Source organism: Tamandua tetradactyla, chromosome 12 (genome assembly GCF_023851605.1).
Source record: "Tamandua tetradactyla isolate mTamTet1 chromosome 12, mTamTet1.pri, whole genome shotgun sequence".
In the NCBI taxonomy this organism is placed as follows: Eukaryota; Metazoa; Chordata; class Mammalia; order Pilosa; family Myrmecophagidae; genus Tamandua; species Tamandua tetradactyla.
This window is the reverse complement of record NC_135338.1, coordinates 26319296-26341607: the sequence shown is the minus strand read 5'-3', so window position 1 is coordinate 26341607 and position 22312 is coordinate 26319296. Positions and strand designations below refer to the sequence as shown.

At 41.9% G+C, this 22312-nt stretch overlaps 1 protein-coding gene across 3 annotated transcripts in view; it reads right to left on the bottom strand.

The window, feature by feature from the left end:
• RAD51B (RAD51 paralog B) overlaps nt 1-22312 on the bottom strand; it is an 889743-nt gene that overhangs the window by 37562 nt on the left and 829869 nt on the right. The window contains exons 12-13 of one of the 3 annotated variants that reach the window (XR_013160322.1): nt 21817-22027; nt 19770-20558 (exon numbers count right to left, since the gene is read on the bottom strand). The exons of 1 other annotated variant lie outside the window; for it this stretch is intronic. Coding sequence is in view for 1 of the 2 variants with exons in the window: in XM_077122814.1 (XP_076978929.1) it covers nt 21949-22027 (79 nt within the window). In the remaining variant the exon portion in view is untranslated. Of the gene's footprint in view, nt 1-19769; nt 22028-22312 lie in introns of those variants that run through there. One more of the 3 variants, XM_077122814.1, reaches the window with a different exon arrangement.

Here is a 22312-nt window from a genome sequence, read left to right as displayed (position 1 = left end):
GGCTTATCCAGTATGTAACAACCCACTTCTCCTGTGGGTCGGTGTGGTATTTTTCCCTGCAATATCTGCTGCATGGACTGGATGTTAAGGCTTAATGTGTTATCTATGTGTTAAAAACATTCTAATTTTAAAAGATGACTGTGCTGAGAACATTTAATACAGGAGAAGGAAGGGAGAGAAAGGGAACCACCACATATTGATTCCCTAAGATGAACCAGTCATGTGCTAGCAGTCTTAAAAATAATCTTTCACTTATTCCAAATCCCTACTGCTGTTCATTCAACAATTACTTTTCGAGCAAAGACTACGTTTTAGGCATGCTGTAGGCATGGAGAGACAGCAGGGAACAAATCAGGCAAAAGACCTGTCCTTATCATATTTACATTCCAGTGGATAAAACAAACAATAAAAAGGATAAATGGATAAAATATGCAATATATTAGAAGGTGGTAAATGCTATGAAGAAAACTAAAGCAGGGAAGGGAGACAGGAAGTGCAAGTCTGAGACCAGGAGCATTGGTGGTGGGAGAGCATCAGGGAAGATATGACTGAGAAGATGACTTTTTTTTTCAAATGTAATTTTATTGATATATATTCATATACCATACACTCCATCTAAAGTATATCACCAATGGTTCACAGTATCAGCACATGAATGTGCATTTGTCACTGTGAACAATCTTGGAATATCTGTATTACTCCAGCAAAAGAAATAAAAAAGAAAAAGAAAACCACAAACATCCCATACTCCTTATCCACACACCCCCTTATTGGCCCCGAGTACTGCATTCTACCCAATTTAAAGACATACAATAAAGGTAAGTTAACTAAGACCTGTAGTATTGTTAGAGATATATAGATGAGCAGAACAAAATAAAACCTCCAAAAGTAGAGCCATACAAACATGGGCAACTTACTTTTATTTTTTCTATTTAGCTATACAATAATTATGAAAGATCAGGTGTTCTGGATGACCATTCAACAATTTCTGGTATTTCAGTCTAGCTATTCTAATACACTAGAAACTAAAAAGAAATATCTATGCAGAGAGTTAGTAGTCATAATCATTCGCTAAATACATATTTCTCTGTTACACCTCCTCCTTCTTATTTAATCATTCTCTCAATCTTCAGGGATATTTGGGCAATGACCATTTTAATGTCTTTGTGCTGGAAAGGGTTGTTGACCTTATGGAGTAGAGATATGAACTGGTTGATGTTTTTAGAGAGTCTGGTACCTCTGGGTTTCAGGGCTTATCTGGCGTAAGAACAATCTGGAGGACTTTTATTTTGAAAGCTTTTGAAAAAATAAATTTACTAGGTAGAACATTCATAGAGTCTTGGCTAGAGCCCAAGATAATCTTTAGGGTTTTCAGGATACTGTTGGTTGGGACTTGGTATACTGTGGCAATTTGCAATATCTGGCTAAAGTTTGTAAAAGAGTAATCTCCAGAATGAGATTACTTGACTCAATTGAAATCTTTGAAATCTTTTAGCCACAGAAACCTTTTTTTTTGTTCCATTTCTTTCCCCCCTTTTGGTCAAGAAGGCATTCTCAATCCGATGTTGTCAGGACCAGGCTCATCTCTGGGAGTCATGTCCCATGATGCCAGGGAGACTTACATCCCTAGAAGTCATGTCCCACATGGGGAGAGGGTAGTGATATTATTTGCAGAGTTAACTTAGAGAGAGAGAGACCACATCTGAGCAACAAAAGAGGTTCTTGGGGGTGATCTTAGGCATAGTTTTAAGTAGGCTTAGCTTCACCACTGCAGAAATAAGTTTCATAAGAGCAAGCCTCAAGATTGAGGCTTGAAAATAGTTTCACATCTTTCCCCAGTCCTTCAAGGGGATTTGGCAAACACTTTTTTATTTTCTGCCCCAAAGACTCTGAAATGTATCAGTGTTCTCCTTTAACCTGTACAATGTAACAAGATCTCATTCCCTAGTCTAGGTTCCATGTAATAAGGCTGTTGAGATAAAACTGACCTGACCAAGTTAAATTAGATAGTGTGCTACAGAAAATGTAGATGTCAGACAAAATAAGCATCTCTTCTTTTGGTCTCACACAGAAGTTGAAGTTTTGAAATACAAACAATATCATTCTTTACCCTGCATTCTGACTTATCTTAGTCTTAACTAGATCCATTTCATTCATATCTCTAATTGAAGTCTGGTCTCTTTTTCACCTTTTTTAACAGTTGCTTCATGGAGTAATGCTGACTTACATAGCTGCAAACTCTAACTCTGAGCCTCAGGTGTCACACAGATACCCAAAGTTCCAGGAAGCTAGCAGGTTATATACATATAACACAGCATCTCAGATTTTAGAAATAAAAGTTAAAACTCAGGAATAGATGTGTTTCTGTAAGAGCTTACAATCTAGGAACCTTTACAATGAGCCTTATTGAACAGTCTATACTCCTTCATCATCAATTGCCCGATCTCTGCTCACTTTCTATCCCCTGATAATCTGTGCTCTCCAATTCAATTCCCAGAGTTTCCCCATTATAGTTAGTTTATATGTGTGGGCCCATACAATATTTGTGCTTTTGGTTCTGGCTTATTTCACTCAACATAATGTCATCAATGATCATTCACCTAGTTGCATGCCACACAACTTCATTCTTTCCAGCAGCTCCTCAATATTCCATTGTATGAACACACCACAGCTCGCCCTTCCATTCATCACTCAAAGTATCCTTACGCCTCCTCCATCCATTGCAAATCATGAATAATGCCTCCATAAACACCAGTGTGCAAATGTCTGTTTATATCCTTGCTTTCAGTTCTTCCAAGTATATACTTAATAATGGCATGACAGAATCACCCCTATACTTAGCCTTCTTTAGAACCAACACACAGACCTCCAGAGGCTGCACCAGTCTACTTCCCTACCAACAGTTAATAGGTATTTCTTTCTCTCCACATCTTTTCTAGCACTTTTATCTTTTTATTTATTTTTCAAGCAGTTTTATTCACACATCATACAATCCATCCTAAGTAAACAATCAATGGCCCCCAGTATTATTACATGGTTATGCCTTCACACCACAATCTATACGAGAATATTTCCATTTATTCTGTAGAGAAAGAAGAAGAGGAAAAGAAAAAAAAAGAGAGAAACATCAACAACAACAAGAATTCCAAACTCCTCCCTTATATCCCCCTCTTATTGACATTTAGGTTTGGCATATTGCCTTTGTTACAGTTAATGAAAGGTCACTTTAACGTGACTGCTAACCATAGACTCTAGTTTGCAATAATTGTATTTTTTTCATATACCATTCCATTTTTAACATGTTGCAATAATGATAATCATTTGTTCTTCCTCATGTACAAACTTTCTTATATTTATACATTTAATCACCATCATTGTCCACTCTAGGTTTCACTAAGTTATTCAGTTCCAGTTTTTATCCCCTTTCTTTCCTTCTGGTGTCCTACATGGCCCTAACCATCCTCTTTCAACTACACTCTCAATGAACTTTATTATACTTACAATACCATGCTATCCATTTCTGAATCTCATAGTATTATGCTATCCATTTCTGAATCTTTACAACCAATTCTGATGACTGTTCTACACTCCTTCAGCATCAAATGCCCAAACTCTACCCTCTTTCTATCTCCTGATAACCTGTGTTCTCCACTCTGACTCTCAGAGTTTACTCATTTTAGTTCATTCATAGTAGTAAGACCATACAGTATTTGCCCTTTTGTTTCTGGCTTATTTTGCTCAACATAATGTCCTCAAGGTTCATCCGTGTTATTTCATCTGTCATGACTTTATTCTATCTTACAGCTGCATGATATTCCGTCATAGGTATATACCACAGTTTGTTTATCCACTTGTCCACTGATGGACATTTGGGCTTTTTCCACTTCTTGGAAAAGAGGAAATAAAAATCACTCAAAAGCATGTGAAGATGCTCAACTTCATTAGCTATTAGGGAAATGCAAGTCAAAACCACAATGGGATATCATCTCACTCACATTGTTCACAATTGAATAATTGTTGCTATAAACATCAGTGTGCAAATGTCCGTTCATGTCAGTGCTTTCAGTTCTTCCAAGTAGACACCTAATAGTGGAATTCCTGGATCGTATGAAAATTCTATACTTTAGCTTCCTTGAGGAACCACTAAAACTGCCTTCTAGAACAGCTGCACCATTCTAAATTCCCATCAATAGTGGATAAGTATACCTTCTTCTCTACATCCTCTCCAGCACTTGTAGTTTTCTGTTTTTTCGTAATGGCCATTCTAGTAGGTGTAAGATGATATCCCATTGTGGTTTTGACTTGCATTTCCCTAATAGGTAATGAAGTTGAGCAACTCTTCATATGCTTTTGAGTGCTTTGTATTTCCTCTTTGGAAAAGTGTCTAGCCATGTCTTTTGCCCATTTTAAAAATTGAGTTTTTTGTTGCTGAACTATAGGAGCACTTTATATATTCTGGATATTAAATGCTTATCCGACATGTGGTATCTGAATATTGTCTCCCATTGCATAGGCTGCCTTTTTACTTTCCTGATATAGTCCTTTGAGGTGCAAAAGTACTCAATTTTGAGGAGATCCCATTTGTCTGCTTCTCCTTTAATTGCTCACCCTTTGGGTATGTTCTAGTTTGCTAGCTGCCAGAATGCAATATACCAGAAATGGAATGGCTTTTAAAAAGGGAAATTTAATAAGTTGCTAGTTTGCAGTTCTAAGGCCAAGAAAATGTCCCAGTTAAAACAAGTCTATAGAAATGGCCAATCAAAGGCATCCAGGGAAAGATACCTTGGTTCAAGAAGGCCGATGAAGTTCAGGGTTTCTCTTTCAAGTGGAAAGGTACATGGTGAACACAGCCAGGGTTCTTCTCTCATCTGGAAGAGCACATGGTGAGCATGGCATCATCTGTTAGCTTCTTCTCCTGGCTTCCTGTTTGATGAAGCTCCCCAGGAGGCATTTTCCTTCTTCATCTCCAAAGGTCGCTGACTGGTAGACTCTGCTTCTCATGGCTATGTCGTTCTGCTCTGCTCTCTCTGAATCGCTTATTCTCCAAAATGTTTCCTCTTGTATAGGACTCCAAAAATTTATCAAGACCCACCCAAATGGGTGGAGACATGTCATCATCTAATCCAGTTTAGCAACCACTCTTGATTAAATCACATCTGCAGGGAGATGATCTGATTACAGTTCCAAACATACAATATTGAATAGGGATTATTCTGCCTTTATGAAATGGGATTCAGATTAAAACATGGCTTTTCTAGGGGACATATATCCTTTCAAACCAGCACATTCCACCCTCTGGACCCTAAAAAAGACATGTTTTCCCCATACAAAATACATTCATTCCATAACAATATCAGAGAATCTTAAACCATTTCAGTAGTAATATATGAGATACAAAGTTAGAAACGTACAATCTCCTATCAAAGTTAGTTACAGGCATGGTCTGTTCTAAGGTAAAATTATCCTCTGGCTTTGGACCTTTGAGAACTCATAACAAGTTATTTGCTGCCAACATAAAAAGGAGGAACAGTCATGGGATACATATACATATTTCCATTTGGAGGAAAGAACACAGGGGTTACTGGACCCATACAGTTTTGAAAACCTGCAGGGCAAAGTCCATTTATCTTCAGGGCTTCTGAAAGCGGCAGTCCCACCCTTTCCAAGGGCCTACGCAGAGGCCTGCCTCTGTCTGAATGCAACGTTGGGGGACATTGGGGAGACCACCTTTCTCTTGGTTCCACCCTCTCCAAGCATTGGGGCCGCACCTGGGCTCTCTGCCATCTCCGGGGCACACGCTCAACCCCTCCGTGTGGTGGCAGCTGGGCTTCCCCAACCCCCAAGGAATGTGCTTCACTCTCTCCATGGCCTGAGGGGGCATGACTCTTCCACTGCCTTTGGAAGGTGGAAGGCCCATTCTCTGCCTTTGGGGCAAACTCACCCTCTCTACGGGCTTGGGTGGGTCCGCTCTCCTGGCCCCAGGCTTCTTGACTTCAGACCTCAGCCTCCATGGTTTTGCCTCTGAAGTTATTTTTCCTCCAATGTGTCCCTTCTCTGAACTCCTCAGTCCAGACTGGCAGTTACTCTGTTTATACAGGTCCCACAGCACTCTCATTGGCTTTCTATGCAGTAGCCTTGGATTGTGCCTTTCAGACATAAGAAGTTTCCACAAATCCTTCCTGGATAACTCCATGTACAATCCTGGCTTTCTCTGAAATGGCTGACTGGTTCCACATCTGGTCAAATCCTCACATGGAGCACTATTCTCTGGGGTCTCCCTTCCTGGAAGCCCAGAATTTTCCAGGACATCAATTTCTGGTTTCTTTGTACCCAAGAGTTTAGTTTTCAGCTTATCTCTCTCCTGTTGCATTTTACTATAAGCTGTAAGGAGAAACCAGGCTGTACTTTCCACATTTAATTTGGAGATCTCTTCTGCTAAATATCCAAGTTCATGGCTTTTAATATCTGCCTGCCAGCTAAAGCCACTACTCAATTTTGCCAGATTATCTGCCATTTTAAAACAAGGCTCATCTTCCTTCCAGTCTGTAATGATGCACATCTCATTTCTGTCTAGAACTTGGTCAGAGGTATCTTTAGAGTCCACATTTCTACCAAGATTCTCTTCAAAACATTCTAGGCCTTCTCTATCAAGCTTCTCACAACTCCTCCAAAACTTTCCCCTTATCCATTTAAAAAGCCATTCCAACATGTTTGGTATTTGCAAACCACAGCAGCACCCCACTCTCCGGTACCAAAATCTATTCTAGTTTGCTAGCTGCCGGAATGCAATATACCAGAAATGGAATGGCTTTTAAAAAGGGAAATTTAATAAGTTGCTAGTTTACAGTTCTAAGGCCAAGAAAATGTCCCAATTAAAACAAGTCTATAGAAATGTCCAATCAAAGGCATCCAGGGAAAGATAACTTGGTTCAAGAAGGCCGATGAAGTTCAGGGTTTCTCTCTCAAGTGGAAGGGCACATGGTGAACACAGTCACAGTTTCTCTCTCATCTGGTAGGGCACATGGCAAACATGGTGTTATCTGCTAGCTTTTTCTCCTGGCTTCCTGTTTCATGAAGCTCCCCAGGAGGTGTTTTCCTTCTTCATCTTCAAAGCGCTGGCTGATGGATGCTCTGCTTCGTGGTGCTGCAGCATTCTCTACTCTATCTGAATCTCCTATTCTCCAAAATGTTTCCTCTTTTATAGGACTCCAATTTATCAAGACCCACCCAAATGGGTGGAGACATATCATCATCTAATCCAGTTTAACAACCACTCTTGATTAAATCACACCTCCAGGGAGATGATCTGATTACAGTTCCAAACATACAGTTTCAAATAGGGATTATTCTGCCTTTATGAAATGGGATTTAGATGGAAACATGGCTTTTCTAGGGGACATATATCCTTTCAAACCAGCACAGGTTGTAAGGTCTAGGAAACCACAGAAGGTGACATTTAAGCAAAGACTTGAAGAAGTTAGGGAATGAGCTGCATCCATATTTTGGGGGAGAAGATTCCAGGTGTAAGAACCACCTCTAAAGGGAAAGAGACCACGGTGGGAGCCCCCATGGTCTGCTCATGGAATTGTGTGAAGAAGTACAGTGTGGTACAAAGTACCCTGAGAGCAAGGTTAAACTTGAAAAGGATTGGCTTTTCCTGGTGACTCACTTGGTCACTTGCTAAGGTGGCCCAGGTCACAAGTATAGGATGTAATTGTTTTCCATCAGGAGTCATCTTACCATGACAGGGGAGACGATTACAAGAGAATGGAGCCAGATTTCACTGCTGACCACCTTCTGCACTTACACAATTCACCCTCTCTGAGCTTCAGTTTTCACTGCTGCAAAATGGGGGATACATTTCATAATCCCCATCCCAAGAGAGTGGGCTAATGCATTGTTACTAGTGTACCACACAGATAATTCAGGTTCTATATCCAGTTCATGCAGGGTCTGTAAAGCCATTTTTGTAGGCAAATATGATTTCTTAGTTCTGGGTGCTAGGTTGTAAAGACTCTTTTTACTTATGTGTCATAGTCATCTTATGATTTTGAGGGGGCAGAAAGTTTCATGAGGCTCCGACCAGCCTCTCTGACCTTTGGCTAGATCGACCAGGCCATTTCCCAAACCTGGGATAATCCCACTCTCCCCTTCCCCCACTCACCCCCCACCCTTCCATCTTCTCCCCCTGCTGCTTCTGTCTCCAGCTTCACTGGAGCTAAAATTCTCTCGTCTGTGCCAGTGGCCTCTATATCATGTGGTGTGACCTAAATTATTTTCTCAATGCTACCGAGAATTTTTCATCCTTTGGTTAAGCCCTCATTTGCTTCCCGTGGTGGTGGTGGGGCTCCTAACCTTTTCTATCTTCCCCAGTCCCCAAGCCAACATCCCCTCTCCTTGCTCTCAGCAGATGCCCTGTCCTCTACTGCAGAAAGAGGACCGAGCTGGACAGTGCAAACTCTGTCCCTACCTGGAAATTCCTTCCCCAGCCTTCCGTCTACCCTTTGTTCTACCCAATTGTTTTAGGTCCAGAGAAGACACCACCTCCCCATTGGAGAGCATAATTTCTTCTTGCACTAGCTGCCATATTGTTTTCTATGGAAATAATTGGAGTGACCGAAAAAAGACTTATGAATTAGAAAGTTGGTTGTTATACTGCTTATCATGGCAAAAACGGGGAAGCACCTTGCATGGCCAAAAAGGGATTGGTTAAATCAAAACTAGCAAATATATGCATAAGGGAAAAAAAAGACTGGAAAGAAATGTATGAAAATATAAATTAATTATCTTCAGGTGATGAGATTAGGAGTAATGTTTGTTTATTCTGAGTATTTCACTATATTCTAAAATATCTACTGGGAAATATAGTATTTTTAAAAATTAGAACAAGCAAACTTGTATTAACATTTCTCTGTAGGGAAGCTGCACGTTATTCAGATCCCTTCATTATCCCTTTAAATGCAGCTTTTCCTGGGGTGGGGCCTGGCTGACAGCTGCATGGTGACTCTCCTTACATGTAAGGACTAGAAGCAAAGAAAACCATAACCAATTAGCATTACAGCAGGAACTGAGGCATGCAGAATGGAAATGCCTCAATGGGAACGTGTTACAACTAAATTTTTTTTCCTTTCCTAGGACAGGTGTGTAGAGGAATGTGCTAAATTTACCTCAGATAATTTATTTTTCAAAATACTCTGATTATTTCATTTTTCTGCCTCTGTTTGCATGGGAACTTTTTTTTTTTTTTTGCATGCTGTATGACAGGGTCACAGTTCATTATTTTTCCATGTGAGTATCCCATTAGTGCAGCATTATTTGCTTGTTTGTTTGTTTGGGAAGTGCATGGACCAGGAATCAAACCCAGGTCTTCTGCATGGCAGGCGAGAATTCTTCCACTGAATTACCCTTGCACCCCCTTCATGGGAACTTTTAACATGCAGAACCATTCAGTAATGGAAGTTGCTTTCTAAATCTACTGGATCTATTTAACCTCAGGCCCTGCTTTGGGCCAGTGCTGACAGTAGGGGGGACCAGCGGCCAATGGTTCTCAACAGGGGGACAACATGGTACCGCTTCCCAGGGGCTTTGAAAATGTTTGGAGGTGTCTTAGTTGTCAAAATGGCTGGAGGCAGGATGATACTGACAATTAGCAGGTGGGGGACTGGGTTGAGAAACGCCCTGCAATGTGCGTAACAGTCTTGAACAACCAAGAATTGTCCTACTCCAAAGGCCAACTCCTTGGTGGAGAAAGACTGCGCTGGACAGTTGAGTGTTAGCTGATGCGAGCAACCCCCCTGGGGCCACCCAGCCAGATAAGTGAGTGGACGTGAGTGGAGACAGAGAGACAGGAGGGGGCTATAGTGAACCTGCTGAAATTCAGGGTTACCTGATCTCCTAGGTTTTCCAGTGAAGCTAAAAATCTAGATGATGTATAAATTTTCTGCTGTTTTTTTAAAAACACCGAGTGTGCCAAACAAAACACATATGCGGGCCTGATTTGACCCGCAGATTGTCAATTTGCAACCCTGTCTTAGGGTAAGAAGCAGTTTCTGTCCTCATGGGAGCCCTTACAAATTCTAGAATCAACAAACCTGGGTCCAAATCCTAGCTCCAGCATTCATTATCTATGACCTTGGGCAAGCGAAAATCTTCTGAACCTCACTTTTCCTACTCCATAGAGTAGGAAACCATAGAAAGGAACCAATTTATTGGGTTGTTAGGGAGTTTATTTCATGCAGAATTGGCTAATCCCTGGAACACGGGAAATATTTTGTAAAGTAGAATCATTGTAATTATTAAGGATATCACAGTCCAGTGTAAGCACCTACTGTGTGCAACAGGCTGGGCTAGGTGCAGAGGAGTTATAAAAAGAGTAGGAGAGAAAGTCCTTGACCCTAAGACATTTCATTCTGGAAGGATAGGTGAACCCTGGGTATGAAGACTGTGAGCTTGTCAGACAGGTGAATGTGGCCAGCACGAGGCGTTTACAGAAGACGGAAGGGCACGCTTCTGGTGAAGGTGGTCGGAATGAGAGGGCTGGAGCTCAGGCAGGCAGAGAGGGAAGGGGAGGCATTTGCAGTGGGACAAGCGGTCTGAGCAAAGGCCAGAGATGGATTATGCAGTGATAGTAACATCTAGAGCTCTTACCACATGCCAGGGTCCCCCTAGGTCCTTCGTGGGGTGGGTGACATGCTCCTCGGTCTCGTACATATGAGAGGCAAGAGGGTGAGGCTAGAGAGGCCCCCACTGGACCCAAGTCATGAGGGTCCTGACTGCCAGGCCACGGGACAAGTCTGTAATTTGTGGGCAGGGAACAGAACAGGGAATTAACATATAGGAAGAGGGACGTGGGGTTGAATGCAGGATGGAGTGGAAGTGCAGAGACAGAGGTCAGGCCATCCTGTGAGGAGACCACACATGGCCCTGGGAATGGAGAGGAGAGCTGTGAAGATGCTTCCACTGGCCTTGGAATGGGCTGAACTTGGATGGGGCTGGGGACGAAGGGGATTTTATAGGGAAAACAATTTTAAACTCTTGCATTGAACTACCTCCACACTTTCCTAGCTCTCCTGCCTTATCCCCCACCAGCTTGTTCATTTTCCATATTGAGCAGCCCTCCTGATTATAAAGGAAGGCCTTCTTCTGAACTCTTTTTGAAAAGTTTGGAAGAAGCTCCTCTCATTGATTTGCTGTTATTTTCAAGTCTCTTCAGAACCCCACCCCCTCTCCCTCCTTCTCTAGAACATAGATTATTTACTAGGTAATTGATGAATAAATTGGATTGGGGACAGCAAAGCTTCCCAGTTTTTGACCCATCAGGGCTAGCTGATGTGGAATCCCATATTGCAGATGAAGAAAGAGTGTGCTTAGCAAATGCCGTGAAACCCTTTTTTTTTCCATGGGGAAATTTTTAATCTACCAAAAGAACAAGCTGTTTTCAAAGCGCTCCAACAACATCCATTTACATTCCAACAGGCAAGATAATGTTTACACAAGAGGCTCATCTATTTTTAAACATAGACCAGACCACACCTTTTCTAAGGAAGAGTAACAAATTCTGATTTATTCTATGTGATGTAAGGTAATTTGTAATTCTCTTTTATCCTATGTGATGTAAAGTAATAAGACTATTTTGCTGGGGATGTTTCACGACTGAGATTTTTCAGACTCTAATCTGAATTAATCCAAACCAGTGAAGTTGCACTGCAATGCATTTTTAACATGGAAGATTCCATAAATAATCACTTAAACTACTCCCTCCCCTCCCACAATAGTAATATAGCAACTATCGGTGGGGAACACCCCCAGGGGCTGTTACCCCCAATCTCATAAAGGATCCCTTGCTTGGAAAAGTGAGTAAAATGCACCCGTGTCCATACTTCCAGGAGAAAAAAATAAACAAACGCAAGTGTGTGGTGGCCTGGTGCCTCGTGGGCTGGAAAAGAACCTCTGCAGCTTGCACAGTGGATGGAAGCACTATGAAGCGCAGAGAACAGAGGCTGCCTGGAGAGAGGTAAGAATCTCCCTTCCTGCTGCTCCAACAGAAGGTACCCAAGTCCTGCAGGAAGGCAACCTATGCCTCTCCCACAGCGCCCTCCTCCCACGTCCAACCCTACCACTGAAACAATGGTTGCTGGACAGAGAAGAACTCAAGGCATAAAGAGTTATGAGACACTAGTCTGAGGAGTTTTAATAGGTGGCCGTGTAGATGGTGAGTTTCCTGTCACTAGAGGCAACCAAACATAGGCTGAATATCTGTCAGCGGGGGTGGCAGAACAATTCTGCTGTGGCTTCCTCTGAGAGTCTGGGGCAAAGAAGGTCTAGGAGGCCCTTCTTTCCTTCTTCTGGGGCCTTGAGAAGAACATGTCCAGGACATGGACTCAACACTGATAGGAGTGGCAATCCTGTGATTACCTGGTACTGTGATTTCACACATGTCACTGCTTATCTGTCAAATGAGGGTCTGGGCACAAAGAAACCCGAGCACCTTCTCTTGGGTTCATACGTTCTATGACTTCAACTCGGATGTCTCTGCACTAGACGGTGGTTCAAAAACAGGGACGGTTCCAAGTCTAACTCACTCCAGAACCATGCAATGCGGGCAAGCCTTCTGCGGAGGCGGAAGCCTATCAGGCGGCTTTGGAAGGACCTGAGCTGCCCTTGGTTCAAAAACTCCCTCAATTCCCACTGTGATTCCCAGTGCCTGAAATGGCAGCCTTATACTCACTCCTTGAGTATTTGAATCCTTCCCACACCTTATTTAAGGCTCCTGTAATCAAATGCAAATTATGCCTTTATGCACCAAAGAGGTGGAGTGGCAGATCAGCTGACAACCCTGGGAGCTCCTGGCAAAAGGCCCTTGGGAGCGATGGCCCCCCACAGGCAGAGGTCAGGAGGAAAAGGAGAACAGAGAGAGACTGGAAGAGGTCAGAGGCCTCGGCTAGTTCCCGTTTGATCCCCAGCGTGCTCCTGTACGTGATCCTGGGATGGGGGAAGACCCTGGGCCGCCTGGCCTCAGCATTGTCATGGTGGGGTCAGGACGTCCACCCCAGGCATCACTGGCTGCAGTGATCTGTGCTACCCTGCAACGCTCCAGACCAACAGCCCAAAGGAGTCCTCTCCCTCCTTCTTTCTTCTCTCCAGGCCCTAGGAAACTAGGACAGAACACAAACGGAGGGCCCTAGTGGAGCCACAGCTTCACGAGAGAAGAGGGCATACAAAGGGTGGCAGCGCTAGCTCCAGAACCAGCTCCAACAGTGTAAATCAAACTGCTCTCCTCCCCCGACCCACCCTGCAACCTTCCCAATCAGGGAGTCTAAAATTACCATATTTACAGCGTCTGCAGCCAAGCCAAGTACTAAACAAGATGAATAGCCGTGACGCACGAAGTGAGTACAAGTATGCAGTCAGGCTGGGCTGGGCTGGGCTGGGCAGGGCTGGGCTGGGCACAGGGGCAAGTGGGCTGCAGGGGGAGAGTGAGGACAGGACAGTCCCTAGGCAGGGGTCCTGATGGAGAGGACACACCAAGCCCTAAGGGGCAGATTGGGAAGTGATGAAATCCTGCTATGTCAGTCCTCTAGTCAGAGAGAAGGATAGAGCTATCGACACACACACACACACACACACACACACACACACACACACACACACAGAGAGAATATGAAATATGAATGCTGGTAACTTTTGAAAACTTCTCCCTTCCTCATTCTATCCTCCTATCCTCCTGCTTCTCTCCCCTTAAACCTTCCAGGAGGAAACCATTGAGGCTTCCAAGACAGGATCCCTTAATTTGGGTTTGCTTGTGTATGTTGGGGTGGGGGACTGCAGTGGGATATTTTTCTGGACACTTGCGTGGGGAGAAGCATGTCTGTGAGTCCCTTTGTCAGAGTGGCCTTTTCCAGGGATGTTCAGCTCAACTCACACAGGCTAAATGACTCCATTCATAAAAAAGGCCCTGAAGATCTGGGTGATTTTGCTCTGGCAGGGACTGGGGACGGGGGACGATGGGGAGTGTGTCCTCTGTAAGGGTGTTCCAATACTTCATCCCAGCCTCAGTTATTCTTTCCCTGGGAGGGAAAATGCCTGAGATAAAAGGGTGGAGAGTCATGATCCACAGATACTCTCAGAGAATTGCAGAGCTAGAGGGGCCCAAACACAACAGAGAGAGGGAAGGGGACTGGGCTGAGGAATTTAGGCTTCTTGGCTCTAAGACCAGTGTTATTTCTTCTCAGCCGGTGGTTCACAAGAGACCCTGTTGGGTTCTTGGGTTCTGAGAAGTAAACAGGACTCCTGGACCCCAACACCCCTCTCTTTAGCCACAGCATCACCACTTTCACCTGTTTTGTTTATTGGGCTACTCTTAAGTTTTCATTTCATTTCAACAAAATTTTCAGTGACTAGAATAAGTGTCCTATATCACTGTCCCGTTGTGGTAGACAAGATGTGGTAGGTAGGGGATGACTAGAAGGAAGGCAGAATGAAGTGTCTGCAGACATAGGATTGAATGCATCATGGGATGCTGAAAAGGAGATAAGAACTCAGGGTAGGTCAAGACCAGCACCAACAGGTGAACCGGTCCCCTAAAGAAAATGTCTCCCTTGAGAGAACCAGAATCAGCAGCCATCTGCAATAACCCTACTGGAACCTGATGCTGAAGTGGGGCCGTTTATCAAGCAACTAACTAATCTGTACAAGTTATTCTTGGTAGGAGGTGATAAGATGCAGGATTTGATAGTATTTGAGTCATAGATGTCCACACAAAAAATGTTTCCAAACTTGGGATATCCATGAGGATATGTTAGAAGGAGAAAGTCCTGATAAACTACACAGATATGTTTTTGCATCGTCTCAGTGGTCCAGAAGAGCCAAGAGCCCCCAACCCCCATTAACATGGTGAGACCTGGGCAGAGTTAGTCACCCCAAAATGGTAACTTTCATTCCCATTGGGTTTACTCTGTCTTAAGGGGGCCCATACTTCTTAATAGTATCCAGGAAACCTCCTCTCTTTTCCCCCTACCTCTCCACTGTCTCCTCTTTCCCATCCTTCCATTAAATGGCATTTCCCACCATTTGGGCTTCTGTTTTCTCTTTCAATTCCTTCTGCTCCTCTTGAGTGACCTTGCCCTATGTTGGCTTCATTTGTCACTAAAAACTCATGACCTCAGCCCTGACCATCTTCCTGAATTGCCCACATTTATTTCCCACTGTCTACAGGACATCTCCAGTTGGATATTCTACAGTTGTTTCAAATTGCACATGTCCAAAACTGATCTCATTATCTACGCTCCCCTGTTTCCCATGACAAGCCCCTCCTATGGTTCCTCCTGTATATTTTCTCTCTTAGTCAATGATACCACCAATCACTCAGTATCTGCCAATGACTGACTCTTTCTTCTCCCTCACCAAGGTCTATTGATATTAACTCTGATGAGTCCTTTAAATATATATCCTTTCCATTTATTCCACCAATACACTGGATTATTCCTTTAGCATTTCTTTTGACTAAAAACCACTCATAGTGGATCTTTCAACGTTGGATCTCCCTCATTCTATAAATTGGAGATAACTGTCTAAACTTTGATCTGATTATTCATTCAGTAAATGTTTGTGTCTACTTTGTGCCCAGAACTTGGGCTACAATGGCGAGTAAGCCCGGTAGTGTCCCTGTTCTCATGGTGCTCACATTGCAGTTAGGAAGCTACATAGGAAACAATCACAAAACAAGTGAATAAAATACTTAGTTGTAACAAGTGCTATGAGAGAAACAAACCAAGGTCTGAGATAGAAAATAATTGGGTGCCATCCACTGTGTAAAGACCTTTGATGGCTCCTCATTATCTTCAGAATAAAGTTCACACTCCTTAGAATGGCAAGCAAGGCTCATCCTAACCTGGTCCAATCTATCTTTTCAGCTTTCTTTCTCTCTGCTCCTTGCCCATCTCCCACCCCCCACACCCCATCTTATGTTCCAGGTTCCATCCATCTTTGAAGTCCATACCCTTTGTTCCTGGCAAATAAGCACGTAATAAATGTTTGAGGAATTGGTGATTGGGGTTCACTTTATGAGGCACATCCTCTGACCCTTTCTCATGTCTGTTCTTGGTGAAGCTTCTATACCACAGTTTCTTTCCCTGAGTCTTCCTAGTGTTTTCCACACTATTTCTGTTCCATGTATTTGTAATAGTTGACTGTCTTTCCTCCTAGACTGTTAAGGCATTAAAGGCAATGGCAGTTTTGTTCCATTCTGAAAAAAAATGTCTGGCATGCAGCAGGTACCTGAACATGCCATATAAGTTGACTAGAGCATGAAGCAAAGGGAAGTGATTGTCATCTGTTTTAGACTGTTTCCTGCTAAAGCAGCTCCAGTGGCAAACATATTTGGGTGGAAAGAAGCGTGGAGCCAACATATTTGGGTGGAAAGAAGCGTGGAGCCATTCATTGCCAAGTGGGCAGCCAGAAGTACACACTTCTCACTCAAGGAATAGTCTCAAAGAGCCCTTCTTTGTCACTCTGTCTTTGCCTTTGAAAATATTTGTGCATAACTAAAGCAGAGAACAATAGGACCAGACTGGTGTCTGCAGAAGGCTGCCAAAGACTGTCCTTCCCCATCTGAACAAAAACCTCTTTGGGTTGGGAGTCTGTGTTAGGGCTTTATCTTATCCCATGCTCCATGAAGAACCATCTCCAGTTTTATCAAGCAACCAGGTGCTTATTTTTACCAAGCATTTTAAATGAAATTGCACTTCTCTTTGGTTTAGTGAGGAGACCCACTCCTGCTCATGATCTCCTTACTGATCTCAGCCTTCTTTGTGCCACTTTCCCAAGCAAAAATGGATTCCTATGAGTCCCTTGTTTTATTACACCATTGATTCAGCAAGGACCTCTTAATTTATGCCATTTCGGATGTTCCCCTCAGATTTTCCTGAAATTTTCCAATGGTTAAATTTTCTTTAGCTCTGTATACGTGCATATGTCCTAGACATCTCCAAGATGTGTTGCACATGGTGTGATGTGGTGGTGGATGGTGCAGGACGTCAATCAAAAGCCCTACCTCTGCCATTTACTGGTTCTGTGCTCTTAAAGAAGCTACTGAATCTTAACAAGTCTCTTTCTCTGTGTAATGAAGATCATAATAGTACCCACCTTGTAATATTGCTGAACTGAATGAAGACATGCAATAATATTTGTAAAGCCTACGCCTGGCATGTAATAAAGCTTAGCTGCAATAACAACAGTAAATATTAGTGATCATAATAGTGCCTTCACCACTGTTGTGTCCCATAGTAAGGTACCATCCCTTGCTATGGTACCTCTTCACTTCAGATACAGTCATTTATGTAAATCTTAAGACATCATAACATCCTAGAGACAATCTAGTCTGAATCTTTTATTTTACAGAGACAAACTCAGAAAACCCAGTTGTTCAGTGACTAGTTACTTGGTGGAAGAGCTAGCATTAGAATTTACATCTCCTGACTTAAAGACAGGGTGTTGTCATTTTTTCACTTCACTTCGCTATCTCCCATGTGAGATGGGCCATCATTCCCTGTTGATTTGTACATACCGTCCAGCTGAGGCTATTCCACCGCTCAGAGTGTAATTATCCTCAGAGATAGGTCATTGAGGAGTCTGATGTCTTCCCGGACAGCCCACTCCTGGTCCAGGGAAGGTGACTGGCAAGGCCCTGAAAATCCTAGGTGAAAAATTTCCATCTTTCTCCATGCACCTACATCCCGTTCTTGGAACTTCCTAATCGCTATTTCCTAAGATCAGAATAATTTGACAAAAGAGTCTGTGGGTTTTTGGCAAGTACATTCAGAATACCTGCCTCCTTTGGCAGGATATGGGAAAAGTGGACAGAGAACCAACCATAAAAAATTCCAGTGAAAAATTTGATCAAAGGTAAGAATAAAAATAAGTAATAGACTTTGTGAATTTTTTTAGGCTTGGTGCCTGCTCTCAGAAAGATATTGGGCCTAGGCTGATCTGTCTACCTTCCCCAAATCCCTGTTGACTCTTGAATTTCACACATGATCACCTAGCCCTCTTTTCTCTTTGAATCTCCTCAGAAAGCACCCCACCCCTGACCTGAGCATTTCATTTGTCCTACCTCCATATGGGTCATTTCAGATTTTTCTTGACAGCCTTTTTTATTCACTCTGGTTCAATGCTTCCAACCCCGCTGTTCTCAGCTAAGCCTCCAAAGGAAATATGATCTGTCTGTTGCGTCAGATCATTTGGAAATAGATACGATTGGCTTGGAGTCACTCCATGCGGGGCTGTAAAATTGCTCTCTCTATTTCTAAGTGGGTTGGGTCAAGCCCAAACTGAGGCAGGAGGTTTCCAAGGAATACAGAGCAGAGGGCTGTAGTAAGTGGTGGTGATTCAGGCAGTGGTCCTCTTGCTTCTGAGTCAGTATTAACCTTCCATTGGCAGCAAGTCTCGCGTAGGCGGCCTTCACAGTCAAACAAAACAGTGAGGTCTTCAGCATTGGGGTTCATGAAACGTTTTATGAGAGTAGCAGGGATGCAGGCTTGGTGTGACTTTCTTCATTCAAGCCAAGTTATGGTCTAAATTTTTGTGTTTCCAAGATAAATGGAGGTTAGTTAAATTGATCTCAAGATTTATGTATCATGTATAAAGTTGGCAAGGTGTCTACACTTCCATTGGGCCTACTTCACCAAATATCATTGAAATTCTGACAGACATTTGTCCCAAGTTTTCCTAGGAATTCAAATGGGATTCATTTATCCTTGATAAATTTTGCATTGTGTAATAGGGGGAACAAATGTTAAAATAAATTCAGTTCGAAATAGTGGTAAATGAAAGCGAGGGGTAAGGGGTATGGTATGTATAGTCTTTTTTTTCTCTATTATCATTTTATTTCTTTTTCTGTTGTCTTTTTATTTCTTTTTCTAAATCGATGCAAATGTACTAAGAAATGATGAATATGCAACTATGTGATGATATTAAGAATTACTGATTGTATATGTAGAATGGAATGATATCTAAATGTTTTGTTTGTTAACTTTTTTTAATAAAAAAAGTTAAAAAAAATTTTTGCATTGCGTGATTTAATTCTAACTGCCTGAGATGCTGTCTAGCATAATGGAAAAGGCCCAAGTTTGGGAATCAGAAGAGCTGGATCAAAGACCCAGCTGTATCATTCATTCATTGACCTTGAACTAGCCATGTAACCTGCCTCAGTTTCCTCAGCTACAAAATGGGGATGTGCTTTTTGCTTTGAAAATGATAAAACAGCATAAAAATATAGGGAGGGCTTGGCCTCAGCAGTGGCTGTATGATTAAAATTGAAGTGATTCTCCAAGTTCTGCTGAAGTCATGAAAAGCTGCTGGCCAAAAACAATGTGATAAGGAGACAGACTTGGGTGGTCTGGTGAACAGGACACTGCTCCAGTAGATGGCCTGGTTCCAACTCAAGTCAAATTTTTCAATCTCATTAATTGGGATTTTTATATAATCTTCGATATGGAACAAGTCTTAAAGGAAAGCCGTTCAATCTTGTACCCAATGGAATAATTTTTTCTTTATTTTTCTGCCTAGCAGCATTATGATAAAACTTGATATTCAGTAATAAACCTTTATTGAATGGTTTCCAGGTTCCAGGATTCTAACTTGTAGGGACGGAAATAAAAGTCTTTGACAGCAAGGTATTCAGTACTTTGGGGAAGATGACCCAGTAAACAAAACCTCATGCAGAAAAAAATTAGAAGGAGGCCAGTAAAAGAACAAATCCACTGCTTGTTTTGGTAAAGAAAGTTTTATTGGAACACAGCCATGCTCATTTGTGTACATATTATCTACATTGAGAAATCACATACATTATATCTATTGCTGCTTTCACACAACAATGGCATAATCAGATAGTTACAACAGAGAAGTATGATCTTCAAAGCTTAAAGTATTTACTATTTAGCCTTTTATAAAATAAATTTGCCAACCTCTGGTCTAGGGAAGTTGTATCTTTCAAAGTAGGTGACATTTAAGTTGGGTCTTGGTTGAGTAGGAATTAGCAAAGTAGAGAACAGGAGAGAGCGTTCCAGTTGACTGGAACAGCAAGTTCAAGGGAGAAGAAATGTTCAAAGACAATGCATGTTTTAGAAGCAATGGGAAAAGTCTTACTGGTATGTGAACATTAGGAGATGAAACTGAAAAGACAGGCTGGAGTTAGATGGTGAGGAATCTTTTAAATCTAATATGCTCCAATTGGGATATACACCCCAGGATTGCATGAGACGGTCCATTAAGGTTCAGGCAGGAAATATTAGAGTTTCAATTTTCTTTCTATTTTATCTAAGATACAAGAAATTCAGCTTTATAATTTTTATTATACACATAGAAGTGGGGTCCTCACTTTGTAGCATATGTTCATCGATGGTTCGTGAGATATACTGTGGTAAGATTAGGAATTTCACAGTGCAGAGGGGTCAACAGTGATGCTCTCAGCTCTCTGCTTCTCCTTTGCCTTCAACAAAATGCTGCTCCTTACAGTGTACATGTTCGAGGTTCATTGGATTGTGGATATTATATAGTTTAACCTAACACAAAAGGACAAGAGGATTGAAAAGATGTCTGCACACCTTTGTTCTCAGAAAATTTACACGGAAGTTTTAAGTGTTCAAGGGCCATGACACATACACTCAATACAACCTACACTCAAATGTTTAGAAAAACAGATAGATGATTAAATAAATAGATGATAGAATGTAATGATATGATAAATGTGGCAAAATGTTCTAAGTTGGTGGATCAGGGTATCTGGGTGGGGGAGGTACATACTGGAATTCTCTGAATGGGTTTTGTATTATTTTTGCAACTGTCCTGTAAGTTTGAAGTTATTTCACAATAAAAAAGATTCCTACATAGAAACAACAGATTGATACTAATGGTGTAAGCAAAATCAAATAATAAGAATAGCAGCATTGACATTTCTACTCTTAGAACAAGTTCCTTTCAGTCCTATCATGAGCTGAAAACAATGATCAAGTGGCCAGATGTGACAAGAAGTCAAGCCTAAAATATGTGAACATTTTAAGAGAACTTTTTGACATATGGATGTACATCTACCATCATTGATGATGAACCTCTCCCTATATGCTTATTGTGCTTTGAGATATTAGCTAATGAGAGTATGAAACCATCACAATTAGCAAAATATTTTAAGCTATCATTTACTTCAACATTTCAGTCTTTTAAGCATGTAATTTTGTGTAGGTTTTATAACATACATAATATATTAGTAAAGTAATGCCTGTGCAAAATGCATATAATAAATGAACATATATTGGCAGTATATATTCAAAAGTTGTTTACTGATGGGGTATTTAGTAAAAAAAAAAGTGTGGAGATCACATCTATAGACGATAGACAACCAATGGAAATCTCAAAGAAAGAGACTGGATTAAGGGCTTTTGTATTTTTCTGTTTTTTGTTTTTGTTTTTGTATTTTTAATAGAAGGATCCTACAAGATGTGTCCCAGGTTTCCCCAGCTGAAGTCTGAGTTTCTTGGGTGTGTCTGTACCACGTGGAGAATAGACTAGAAGGGTAAGAGTCATCAGAGTGGCCAGTTCCAGGTGTTTTCAAGTGCTTAGAGCTCTTGAAACTAAAGGTGTGAACACTAAAAGCTGCTATGTAAATACTACTCCGCCAACTCTCTCTGCTTTCAGAAATGAATGACATTAGGCACCCAAAGTTACTGCCTTGAAGGATTGCACTGACAATTCCTGGCTTTGCAAAGAGCGGTTAAGTGGGTGACATAAAAGCACAGGGAAAGTTTTGGGGTCCAGAAAACATACCCTAGGAATACAGCATGCCATCCAATTCAACTGTTCTCTCTGACTTACACGGGTTTCCAAAGCAAAGGATTCTTCAATCATAAGGGACACAGGTACTGTTTCAGCTGGAGCGGTCATTCTTGACAGGAATGATTAATTGATTCTGACAGGCAAACACATTCTGTCAAGACTGTGCATAGAGGATGTGGCTTCTGGGAAGAATGTGGCATTTCTGTTTGGAAGGAAGCCAGGTAGATCATTAACCTATTAGAGCAAGTTCTCCTTAGGCATCTTTTCCTTGCCACAAAGAACAGAGTTGCCAAATTTGAAGAAACTTAACCTATATCCTGTCAAGTCTTCAAGAAAAGAGGCTGCTAACCTGAATTGGACAGAGTAAACATCCGTGAAATTCCATGGGATATAGCCCAGACATTCACTGAGAAGGCACCAAGCTTTGGTCTTGTACCTAAACCTAGAAATTTTGAAACATTAAAGAGATTCCTTCTCCATGCTCCAT